This window comes from Myotis lucifugus, unplaced genomic scaffold (genome assembly GCF_000147115.1).
Source record: "Myotis lucifugus unplaced genomic scaffold, Myoluc2.0 scaffold_66, whole genome shotgun sequence".
Classification (NCBI taxonomy): domain Eukaryota; kingdom Metazoa; phylum Chordata; class Mammalia; order Chiroptera; family Vespertilionidae; genus Myotis; species Myotis lucifugus.
The window spans coordinates 135,689-148,818 of record NW_005871114.1 but is presented as its reverse complement, the minus strand read 5'-3'; the positions used below and the strand labels follow the sequence as shown (position 1 = coordinate 148,818).

Genomic DNA, 13,130 nt, shown 5'->3' with positions numbered 1-13,130 from the left:
CAGGAAGGGGGAAGTTGGGGGCGACCTGGCCAGCAGGAAGGGGGGCAGTTGGGGGCGACCTGGCAGGAAGGCAGGTGAGCAATTAGGAGCCAGCAGTCCAGGATTGTGAGAGGGATGTCCGACTGCCGGTTTCGGACATCCCCTGAGGGATCCCGTATTGGATGCAGACTGGGCTGAGGGGACCCACCCATGCATGAATTTCGTGCCCCAGGCCTCTAGTTTCATATAAATGGAATCCTATGTGGTCTTTTATGATTGGCTTCTTTTACTTGCCTAGGTTCTCAAGGTTCATCTATGTTGTAGCATTTATCAGTACTTCATTCCCTTTTATGGCTGAATAATAGTTCACTGTTTGAATATATCACATTTTGTTTAACTTTTATAAACACAAATCTCTATGGAGAAAGAGAAAAGCAATGTATTTGTTTTTTTCCCCCTGTAGCAAATAATCCACTTGCCCTTCCTCATGGTCTTAGGAGCTCCATTTAAAATTTATACTTTACTTTTTTTGTCCTCTATTTTGAGGGTGAAGACACAGGTTAGCTTTCTCTTAAAAATTTCAAAATAATTAGTTTTTCTCTGAAAAAAGTCAGAAGTATAATTCCTCATAAAATAAAACTTCTCTTCTACAAGTATCTTCTTAACTCACCCCTCAACTTGATTTTATTTTTCTGCTTCTTCTTCTATCTACCTTTGGGCTTTTTGTTCCTCTCCCACTTTCCTGAATAGCTGTTACTGCCATTCTTGTTTAGTCACTAGTGCAGTGTTTACCTCATCTGAAGTAAGTCCATTTGCTTGACCAAGCGGGTGAGAGACTCTGGAAATTCATTTGTTTAAAGGTGCATCCTTACTGGAAAGAACTTGATGCATAGTTAATTGAATGAATTGAATTACAAAATGAGTGAGTGAGTGAATGAATGAATGATGTCATAGTTCTAGGAGAACAGAAGAGAAATCTGGTTCTGGAGGTTGTGAAAGTGCTGAGGTGTGAGAAAGATGTATAGCAAAAATGAACTTGTGTTGAGCCAATGAGACGTGGGAATCATCTTCAAGTATTTGCAAAAGTATAACACAGAAGATTGCCTAGCTTGTGCTGAAAAGTTTCAGAGAGCAAGATCAAGGTAAGTGAGTGGAGGTTGTTCCAGGGAAGTCAACTTCAGCTAAATATGCAAAATAACTTGCTAATAATAATAGCTGTCCGATAATAGAATGAACTGAAATATTGGAACTGAAGTTAGACATTTGTCTGCCAGGGAAGTGGTGGAAGTTGACATTCTCTGTAGTGGGTAAAAGATTCAACCAGAATACCTTGTCATTCAGAAAGTGCTGGGAAAAGGAGGACTGAAGAGATGGAGAGATATTACATATGGCCAAACTATTCCCCTTCCTTTCTTAATACTAATGTGATTGTATCTCCTTAGGGAATTGAGTTTAGTAAACTCAAATTGAAGTTCCTCCAATAAATTAGAGACCAAGGGCAAAGACTATTAAGAAGACTTGGTAATCATTAAACTGCAAGATTTCCCTGATCCTAAATAAGCAAAGTGTGTATATGTTTCTGATTATAAAAATAATGCATGGTTATTGTAGAAAGTTTGGGAAATAGGAAGTTTGTCATCCTAAAAATCTATTGGTAATTGTATCACTCTGATATACTCTTATTAACATTTTGGTATGTTTCCTTCCACTCTCTTAAAAAGAAAAGAGTCTCTCACGGAATTGTATACTTTAAAATGGTTAAAATGGTTAATTTTCCACTACTTCCCATTCCTATTGTCCAGGCCATTTAAAATTATTTTGATGGCTACCTCCATATCTGCAAATAATATATTTATACCTGTATTTCTTGATCTATCAAATATGTATATATATTTCTGCTCTCATTGACCCAATTCTCAGCTTCCTTTTTCTTTCTTCCTCTTCCTCTCAATTTTTTTAATTTTGTATGATTATTTTCAGTTCTTCTATTGGTTACCTTTATACCTAAAAATGATCTGCCATCAGTTTTAGACTCTACATCTTGATGCCTCTTGTGTAAGATGAGAGAATCAGGGCTCCCAAATTTCTTGGATCTAGAGAACATCCTCAAATAAAAATTTCAGAAAAAGTAACAGTAGATAAAGTCTCTATGTCTTTGCTTTCTGAAAATGTTCATCTGAATATGAAATGCTAGGCTCACAAAAGATTTTTTTTTTCATTCTGAAGATGTCACTACATTGTTCACCTGCATCCTGAGCTATCGAATTAGGATTTCCTCATTCCTTGTTATCCTCTCTAGAAAGCTTTTGTTCTCTGTATTCATTTTTTAAAATATATTTTTTTATTGATTCCAGAGAGGGAAAGGGAGAGAGAGAGAGAGAGAGAGAGAGAGAGAGAGCGAGAGAGAGAGAGAGAGACATCATTGATGAGAATCATTGATCGGCTACCTCCTGCATGCCTCACACTGGGACTGAGCCTGCAACCCGGGCATGTGCCCTGACTGGGAATCAAACCGTGACCTCCTGGTTCCTAGGTAGACGTTCAACCACTGAACCATGCCAGCCAGGCTCTCCTCTTTATTCTTGATGTCCTGAAATTTCATGAGAGGCTGTTTACGTTTGATGGGTTCTACACTCTCAACCTAAGTACTTTTTTTTTTTACCTTACCCTTTTAGTATATTATATACTCTCTTTCATATATTACCCTTTTCATTTTTCCCCTCCAATTTTGAAATTCTATTTCTCCAGGACTTTGTTTAGATCACTATTGGACTCTGAATTGACCATCCTTCTCAACTTGTCTCTTTTTACATTTTCTTTTTAAAATTTCTTTTTCTCTTTCTATGCTTTGAAAGATTTCTCCAATTTTTCTTCCTGTCATGCTAAAGAGCTTTTGTTTTAGTAATCACAGATTTGACTTCTAAGAATTCTTCCTACTTTTTGAGTGTACCTCTTAAGAAAGCAACAATACAAACCAACAACCTATTAATGGATGCAGTGTCTTCTCAAATCTCTCATAAGACATTAATTTTAAAATAATCATTCTTTTCTGTTCAGTTAATAATTCCTGTTTGTTTCATCCAAGAATCAGTTGTTCTGATTAATTATATTGGTTTTTTTCTTCAATAGTACTGTTTTTTCTCAACTTTCTGGTGGTTGTTAGTGTTCTGTTTTTTTAAATATGTTTATATGTTAATGAACATATGTGGGTGGAGTAGGTTCCTCTGCCATTATATATGTCTGCTTCCCCATCTGGCCTCTTCCTGATGGGAGGACTGTCTGTGAGCTCTGAGACTTGGATGACTATCTGGACTATGGGCTTCCCCTAAGAGCAGGATCTTGGGTGGTACCTTTCTACCCCTACTGCGTGCCCAATGAATTTACTCTGGATGAAGTTACTATGGGGCAACAATACCCCTTCTACCCATTGGGCCTTTTTCAGGGGAAGGATTCTGTTTCTTTAGAGAGTACTCCTGTTTTAGACTGTTTGGGGGCACGGGTGGTAAATAGAATTGTTGTCTGCGGATTTGCAGTGATGGGTTGGGGGTCAGGAAGAGGAGAAAGTGACTGGTGGAACTATACTAGTTCTGTACACGGAATTTCAATTACGACTGACTTCTGTCCTGTTTCCCATTCTTGCTCACCGTCAGGGCTGACTACAGAGAACAGATTTATACTGGTTAAGACTCTCTCACCTGGAAGTCATACCTGCTGGTTTAAACAGTAAAGAATTTTTCTTATATAACAAACAGTCCAGAGGTAGTGTAACTCCAGGATTTGTTAACATAGCAGCTCAACAACATCAGCAGGTAGCTGATTGTCTTTATCTTTCTTCCGATTACTCAGCACATCAAGGCAATTGCCAAGCTAGCACATGACTGCAGGATGGTTGGAGCAGCTCCAGGCATCACACCCATGTCAGTGTCCAGAGGCAGATAAAGAGGTCAGGTGCCCCTATGTGTCACTTCAACAAGTAGCTTTATTGAGATATAATCCACATACCATAGAAGGCACCTCTTTAAAGTGGGTGATTCAGAGGTTTTTTAGTATAGTCACCATCACCACTGTCTAAATTCCAGAATATTTTCATCGCTCCAAAATGAAACCCTGGACCTATTAAACAGTAGCACCCTGTTCTCCTCCTCCTCTCTGCCAGTCCCGGGCAATTCTAAATCTACTTTCTGTCTCTATGAATTTGTCTATCCAGGACATTTCTTATACTTGGAATTATGCAATACGCAACCTCTAGTGCAGCGGTTCTCAACCTATGGGTTGCGACCATCGGAAAACACATATAGCATATCAGATATTAACATTACGATTCATAACAGTAGCAAAATTACAGTTATGAAGTAGCAACGAAAATAATTTTATGGTTGGGGGTCACCACCACATGAGGAACTGTATTAAAGGGTCGCGGCATTAGGAAGGTTGAGAACCACTGCCTAGTGTCTGATTTATTTTACTTAGCACAGGCTTTTTCAAGGTTTTATACATGTTGTAGCATGAATCAGTACTTCATTTTTTGAAAGTTTTTTTTTATTGTAGTAGAATACACATAAGGTAAAATTAACCATTTTAGCCATTTTAAAGTATACAATTCAGTGGCATTAAATACATTCATAATGTTGTATAGTCATCGCTACTATCTGATTCCAGGCCTTTTTCGTCACCTGAAATGGGAATCTTTCACTCATGAAACAATTGCTTCTCATCCCCTCCTCCCCCTCTCCCCTGGCAACACAAATCGGCTTTTGGTCTCTCTAAATGCCCAGTCTGGATATTTCATATATAAATGCAATCATACAGTATGTGGCCTTTTGTGTCTGTCTTCTTTCATTTAGCATTATGTTTTCAAAGTTCATCCAGGTTGTAGCTTGTATCAGTATTTCATTCCTTTTTATGGCTGAACTAGAAGCTCGATGCACAGATTCGTGCACTGGTGGGGTCCCTCAGCTTGGCCTGTGCCCTCTGGCAATCCGGGACCCCTCGGTAGATGTAGTAGTGCGCAAAGTGGCATGCAGCTGGGAGGACCCCGAGTCCCGCCGGGCGCTGTGCCACTCCCGCTCATCCTGGCCCCGCTGCACCTGCCGCCACCGCTGCTGCTTGGTAGCTCTGCTGTGGAGGCGGGAGAGGCTCACACCGCCACAGCTGGGCTTGCCAGCCTTGAGCCCAGCGTCTGGCACCTATTGGTCAGCTGAGTGGCCCTCCCACTGTGGGAGTGCACTGACCAGGGGGCAGCTCCTGCATTGAGTGTCTGCCCCCTAATGGTCAGTGCACGTCATAGCAACCAGTCAAACGGTCGACCGGTCGCTTAGGGTTATATATATATATATATATATATATATATATATATATATATTATACCCATTGTATGGGGTATACCCTTTATCTAATCATTAGTTGATGGATATTTGCATTGTTTCTATTTTTTTGCCTGTTTTAAATAATGATGTTAGGAACATTTGTGTACAAGCTTTTGGGTGGACATAGGTTTTCAGTTTTCTTGGGTGTATATTTAGGGATAGAATTGCTGACTCATTTGGTAAGTTTATGGAAACTCTATCTTTTGAGGAACCGACAAACTGTTTACCAAAGTGCCTGCACCGTGTTATATTCCTGCCAGCAATGTGTGGCTTTCGAACACAGTAGTCCTTCCTTATCCTTTTCATTCCGTGGCCTCAGTCACCTGAGGTCAACCACAGTCTGAAAATAGTACATGGAAAGTTTCAGAAATAAACAATTCATAAGTTTTACATTGTATGCTGTTCTGAGGAGTGTGGTGAGACCTCTTACCATCCAGCTGTTTCGCCTGGGATGGGGATCACTCCTTTGTCTCCGTGCTGTATACACTACCCACCCGTTCGTTAGTCACTTAGTAGCCGACTGCGCGATCAGGTTGATTGTCTCAGTATTGGAGCACTTGTGTACAGGAACCCTTGTTTTACTTAACAAAGGCACCAAGTGCAAGAATAGTGATGCTGGCAGTTCAGATCTGCCAAAGAGAAGCCATCAAGCTTATGTATATATATGTAAAAACATAGTGTATATAGTGTTCAGTACCATCTGCAGTGTTAGGCATCCACGGTGGGTCTTGGAACATATCCCCCTGAGGATAAGGGGGGGCTACTATGCTCATCCTCACCAATACTTGTTATTGTCACCTTTTTGATTGTCACTATCCTAGATGTGAAGTGGTATCTCATTGTGGTTTTGATTTACACTTCCCTAATGACTAATAATGTTGAGCATCTTTTCATATGCTTTTGGCCATTTGAATACCTTCTTTGGAAAAATGTTTTATTTGAATAAACCCTTTGCCTATTTTTAGTTAGGTTATTTGTGTCTTTCTATCGTTGAGTTGTAAAGCGTTCTTTATCTTCTGGATCTATATATCACTTTGAACAGTGAAGAAAACTTTTCCAGAAGCCCCCAAAAGCTAGTTCCCACAAGCTGTCCCCACTTCTCTTTGGCCAGAATTGTATCATATGTCCATGGCGAAAGCAGTCCCAGGCCAGTGGAATGGAACCATTATCACTGGTTTTAATTCACCTCACGGGGTTGGAAATGGTCCAACTTCCACCAAACATATGGCTGAGCTGAGTAGGGGAGGTATTTTACAATAGAGGAGTCCTGTTTGGAAGAGGAGAATGGCTGTGAGGAGGCAACTCTACCAGTCGGGGTCCCAAGAGGAAACAGATGGCTGAAGCAAAACAGGACAATATGAGGAAGTTGCATTTACAGAGGGACCTGGAGCATAAGCAGCAAACTTACCACTCTAGGCTTGAAGGAACAAGAGTGGAGAGTGAATCTGGTGGGGCAGATAGAAGATACAAGCACAGCAACCAGTGATGTCAATCTTAACCCCCCTTCGTTGTTGTCTTTTCTTGTGTTTTGGGCGATGGTTTTCTCTGCTTTTACCTGTCACTACTGACATGTATGCGTTTTGTCTTCTAAAACTTATCTGATCTACGGAGCTTACCCTTTTTCATTCATTTCCTCAGTGCTATTATGCATTTATTTCTTGGGTACTTTACTACCAGTTCAAGGGGTTGGGAAGGATGGGAGATAAAGTACTAAACCTGTATCTTGGACAGGAAACTCTTGCTTTTTTCTAAATTATAATTGAACTCATTGTATATGCAATTTTGCAGTCTACTTTTTTTAACTTCAGATGATATAAAAAGCATTTCCCTGAGTTAACATTATTCTTCTAAAAAACTTTTATTGATTGATTTTGAGAGAGAGATAGATAGATTTGTTGTTCCACTTATTTATGCATTCATTGGTTGATTCCTGTATATGCCCTGACAGAGGATCAAACTCAAAACCTTAGCATATCGAGACAATGCTCTAACCAACTCAGCCAGGGCTAACATTATTTTAAACATAATTCTGATCACTAAAATCATTCATCACATGAGTATACCATACAACTCTTATTTGAACAACTCTTGCAGCATTAACTCCTCCCAACAAATCTCTCCACAACTGTTTTGGGGTAATTTTTGTTTTATAAGTGTTTCACTAGTAAAAATGAGGCTCCAGGCCCAACCAGGTGTGGCTCAATGATTGAGCATCAACCTATGAACCAGGAGGTCATGATTTGATTCCCAGTCAGGGCACATGCCCAGGTTGTGGGCTCGGTCCCCAGTAGGAGGCATGCAGGAGGCAGCCAATCAATGATTCTCTCAGCATTGATGTTTCTCTCTCTCTCTCTCTCTCTCTCATTCTTTCTTCCTCTCTGAATTTAATTTAAAAATATTTTTTAAAAATGAGGCTCCAGTTAACATTCTTGTGCATTAATATTTGCCTACAATTCAGAATATTTCTTCAGAATAGATTCTTCGAAGTAAAATTACTATATCAAAGTATATGATCAGTTTAAGTCTTTTGAAACATAATGGAAACTTTTCATAATCTAGGAAGATTTTTGTGAACTTATAGTCTTAAAAGTGCATTAAAATTCATCTTTGCACCCTTGCCAGCATTACATCATATATTTTTAACTATACTTGCAGAATAGCATCATATTTTTTACCTTGCATTTCTATATGTACTAATACAATTGATTTTTTTGAAATTTGTTAAGATTGCCTGGCCGAGTGGCTCAGTGGTTGAGCATCGACCTATGAACCAGGAGGTCACGGTTCAATTCCCGGTCAGGGCATATGCCTGGATTGCAGGTTCGATTCCCAGTATGGGGTGTGCAGGAAGCAGCCGATCAATTAGTCTCTCATCATAGATGTTTTTATCTCTCTCCCTCTTCCTTCCTTTCTGAAATCAATAAAAATATGTTTTAAAAATTTTTTGTTAAGATTATTTTTCATTTGTGAATTGTCTATTCACATCACTTGCTCATTTTTTTAAATGGGGGGGGGAGTTAGTGTATTTAACTTTCTATCTTTTTAATAGATAATTTACAGAGGCTTACAAAATTTAAAAGGTACAAAAAAGTACATGATACTCCAGTTACTCATTCCTGTTTGAGTTGGCAACCATCAATACCATTTCCAGAGATAATTCATACTTGTACAATAACTACCTACATATATTTTTTCACACAAATGTTAATGTCACATATATACTCTTCTGTGTCTTGAAAGTTTTTCCATTTGGCACATAAAGATCTGCTTCTTTTATTGGCAATTTGAGATGTTGTTATTTGAGTGTACCATAATTCATGTGCCCTAATGACAGAAATCTAGGTGGTTTCTAATCTTCTACTATCATAAGCAATGCTGTAATAAATAGCTTCATAGATATGAGTGTGTCTGTAGGATGAACTTCTGGAAATGAAATTACTGGGCTAAGGGTAAATTTTATAGATAGTATAAAGTTCCCTGCATTGAGGTTTTTCCTCTAACCAACTTTTTTTTTTAATATATTTTATTGATTTTTTACAGAGAGGAAAGGAGAGAGATAGAGAGTCAGAAACATCGATGAGAGAGAGAAACATCGATCAGCCCCCTCCTGCACATCCCCCACCGGGGATGTGCCCGCAACCCAGGTACATGCCCTTGACCGGAATTGAACCTGGGACCTTTCAGTCCGCAGGCCGACGCTCTATCCACTGAGCCAAACCGGTTTCAGCTAACCAACTTTTTATTATCAAACTTTTTTATATTTGCTAATCAAATAAGTGAAAAGTGGTATGTCATAATTTGAAATTGCATTCTTTTTTTTATTAATGAGATTAAACAACTTTTCTTATGGTTAAAAGCCTTTTGAATTCTTTTTCTTTAAATTAACCATTTATATTCTACTAGAGGCCCGATGCACGGATTCATGCACCAGTGGGGTCCCTGGGCCTGGCCTGTGCCCTTTCTCAATCCGGGACCCCTTGGGGGATGTCAGAGAGCCAGTTTCGGCCCGATCCCCGCAGGCCCGATCCAGACAGGAGGGAGCCCGGTCCCCACAGGCCTGATCCTGTGCATTGAGCATCTGCCCCCCTGGTGGTTAGTGCGCATGATAGCGACTGGTCGACTATGGTTGTCCGGTCACTTAGGCTTTTATATATATAGATATTTTGCATTGGTTGTTGGTTTGTTGGTTTTTAAAAATTGCTTTGTAAGAGTTCTTTATAGTGTAAATTGGTCCTTTTTTTATATGGATTGCTTCATGTATTTTTAATAAATTTGTATGAGTTTAAATATGTAAGCCCATGACAAGGACCCCTCCTTTTCCTTGGCCTGGGGAGCGGTGTGCTGGTTGGTATTCTCTTTACCTCAAGGGTGGGTGCTTTAGCTCCAACTTGCTCTATTTTACCTCCTAATTTACCTAAGAGCAAACATAAATTAGCCCTACAAGAGCAATTATTTTTTCCCTAAAAAACAATTCAGTCTCATGTGAGGAAAGCATAATACTGTGCAGCATATTATATACTCCAGAAACATGCATTCCCCTTATTAACGTGTTTTCACTCTAGCCTTGTTAAGTAATAGCACTGTTTCTATGGTTAAAAGTGATTCGTTTCCCTCCTTGGCTGGTTTTCATTACAAAGGGCCCAGTATCTTTGCCTGAGTCATTCTGGATGAATGAGACATGGGAATGAGTTGGGATAGATGGATGGAAGTAGAAAGAGTAGGCAAGACAGTACTAAAGATCTTTATTTTGAGAGTTAAGATGCTGGTGGACCTCCTTAGCAGAGGTAGTAATTCTCCATCCTTATGAGTGGGGGTGGTCCTTTAGAACAGTACAAGTATATCATGTCTCATTAGCTCATAGGACAAATATTGATTGGCTTGTAGTCATTTTAGGATGACAGAGTTGCAATTGTTTGCAATGTTAACTTCAAGGGTTATATGGGGAAACGGGTGGGACTAAGACCAAAGAAAGGTAATTGTGCCATTCCAACTGGAGTGGGGGATCCTCCTTTTAAATCTATTGCCTTAGGTTTCTGTAGCTGTGTGACTGATTATATCAAACTTAGCAGCTTAAGAGTAAACAGTTTTTATCTCACAGTTTCTCTGCATCAGGGATCTGGTAGCAGCTTATCTGGGTTCTGCTTCAGGGTCTCTCAGGAACTGATAGTTACTATGCTGGGACTAAGGTTATCTGAAGTTTTGATTGTGGCTAGAGGATCTGATTCTAAGATAACTCACTCACATGTTGGCAGGTCTCAGTTCCTTATCAAGCGAACTTCCCCATAGAGCTAGAATGTTCTCACGATGGGGCAGTGAGTGATCTAAGAGAAAGAACAAGGAGGAAGCCAGCTAGTCTTGGGAGTCACACACTGTCACTCCCACCGTATTCTACTCATTAGAAACAAATCACTAAGTTAGCTCACACTCAGGGAAAGAGGAGCTTAATGGAAGAGGCATATCAAAGAATCTGTGGACTTACTTTAAAACCAGCACACTCAACATTCCTCAAAAACACTTAGCATACTTCGAACTTTATTCCATCTCTTGAACACATGTATCCATTCACGCCAGAAATATTTATTGGTGTGTTATCTGAATCACTGCATACCATTTTAACCATCAATTGCTGGAACCATTTTATTTTAAAGAATGATATCCTCCTAACAGTGGTCTTTTTTCCTTCCCAGGTGCTTGTTGGGTTTCTTCTTGTTCTAGCAGCCATAGAGCTGGCCTTTGTACTCATAGAAGACTCTGGACAAGGCACGGTCCCTGCCGTTAGATATACCAATCCAAGCCTCTACCTGGGCACATGGGTAAGGCCCGTCACCACCTCTGCCCTGTTTATCTTATCTCTATTCAAAGTCATGTAGCTGAAATTTACTCTTTTGAAATGAAATAAAGTCCAATGTCATCTACCTTTTTCAAGGGACCTGTGATGAGGCAAAGCTTGATTATAAATGGGGCAAAACAAATTTTAGCTTTTCATCTTCTTTTGAACACTAGTTTATAGAGCCTTCTCCTTAGGGCAAGTACTACCTTTAATGACTAAGATATGTATGTTGTGTACTCATATTTTGCCATCTAAGGATCATATGTGAAACTCAGGTTTATTGATATGAAATAGTTTTCTTAAATGCCATAAATATTACTTTTAAATTGATGGACTGTAGACTATAATCAATGGATCACTGTGTATAGCATTGTTTGTATAAGCTTGATGACAGAAATTGTTGTTTCTTCTACAAGCATGATTTTGGGGGGCTGCCTATTCAGTGTTTTAAAAGCAATTGAATTGATGCCATCATTTTAATTATGCCTCATAATTATTTGGACTTCCGGTCTTTCTTGAAAAATCAGAATGTCTGGCAATGATGGGCCTCCATTCCCACATGGCAATGGTCAACTAGGATTGAGTAGCAGTTACCCCAATTAGACCAGTCATGAGCTCAGTACAGTCTCCCACACTTCACTCAGTAACATGGTCTGCTTGACCCCTGCAGGCATCCTGTTTGTTAACCCTGCGTAGAACAAACAAAGAAGGGTCTAAGAGGTGGTGTGCTACAGCCAGCTCACAGAGCTGATTGTGTGCATCTCTTCCCAATCCTGCTTCTGGGGACATTGTGCTGGAACTTGAAACCCACTACAGTGGGAGTATTTAAACCATGGAAATTGGCAACTGCTATAAATCATGGCTTCTCCCCTTCCCCCCAGAATATTGGTTTACTGAGTTTAGGAAACCAACATTTAATCAATTACATCTACTAATAAGTGAGATGTTACAAAGGAAGTGTTTTTATTGACTGCTTAATCTGTGATACCATTAGAAAATCGTGATGCAGACACCTTGCACCTATCCAGCAGAATATGCCTCCATCACCCAACTACTGCAGTGCCTGACGTTAATTTCCTTGGGTCTTGAAAAGATTTTTCTGGCTCCCAAAGTAACTACATTAAAATGCAGATGGTGACCTCCTGCCTTCTTTGCTAACTTCCCACCCAAGTGTGGTGAATAGAGATGGGTGCGAACAGGGGTCCCAGGGAGAGCATGGAGGCCCTGAAAAGAGACAGTTGGGTGGTGTCAGGGAGGAAATCTACAATTTGGCACCTGTGTGCTTTCTGCCCAGCCAGATTAAGAACAACAGTCTCCTCCCGTGGTCCTCCTTTCTTCCTTTATTTTCTGACATCCCTTCTGCCTCTTTTCCTTGGCTAGTGACAATGTATTTCAGAACTTGATGTGACTGTCTCTCTAGCTCCTGGTTTTGCTGATCCAACACAGCAGGCGCTGGTGTGTGCAGAAGGACTCTTGGTTCCTGTCCCTCTTCTGGATTCTCTCAATACTCTGCGGCACTTTCCAGTTACAGACTCTGATCCGGATGCTTTTAAAGGTAAGGAGGGAAAAGAGGGTGACATGAGAGGAAACTGCGAGGCCACTTCTCAGGCTCAGCCAAGGGCATTCAGTAAGTTGAGCTCCAGGATAGAATCATATTTAGGAGATTTGATATAGGCTTTAATCACAAATATTCACCTTTGTGGGCTGTGTAGACTTCATTTGGATGAAAGGTTCATTTTCTCTTTGTTTTGTTTTTCCTTTTCCCATAGGGCAACAACTCCAGTCTAGCCTACTCCTGCCTGTTCTTCATCTGCTATGCATTCCAGATCCTGATCCTGGTCCTTTCAGCATTTTCAGAAAAAGGCTCATCAGATGTGAGACTTGAAATAGACCCACTGCATAGATTTTTTTTTGGATGACCCCTTGATCAATATATAAGGCATCAAGGGCTAGGT

General features: G+C 40.0%; 1 protein-coding gene across 1 annotated transcript in view; it reads left to right on the top strand.

The window, feature by feature from the left end:
* The window catches only part of ABCC2 (ATP binding cassette subfamily C member 2), a 67,525-nt gene that overhangs the window by 4,495 nt on the left and 49,900 nt on the right, over nucleotides 1–13,130 (top strand). The window contains exons 3-5 of the mRNA XM_023754826.1: nucleotides 11,033–11,158; nucleotides 12,596–12,730; nucleotides 12,945–13,049. Coding sequence (XP_023610594.1) covers nucleotides 11,033–11,158; nucleotides 12,596–12,730; nucleotides 12,945–13,049 — 366 coding nt within the window. The remainder of the gene's footprint in view (nucleotides 1–11,032; nucleotides 11,159–12,595; nucleotides 12,731–12,944; nucleotides 13,050–13,130) is intronic.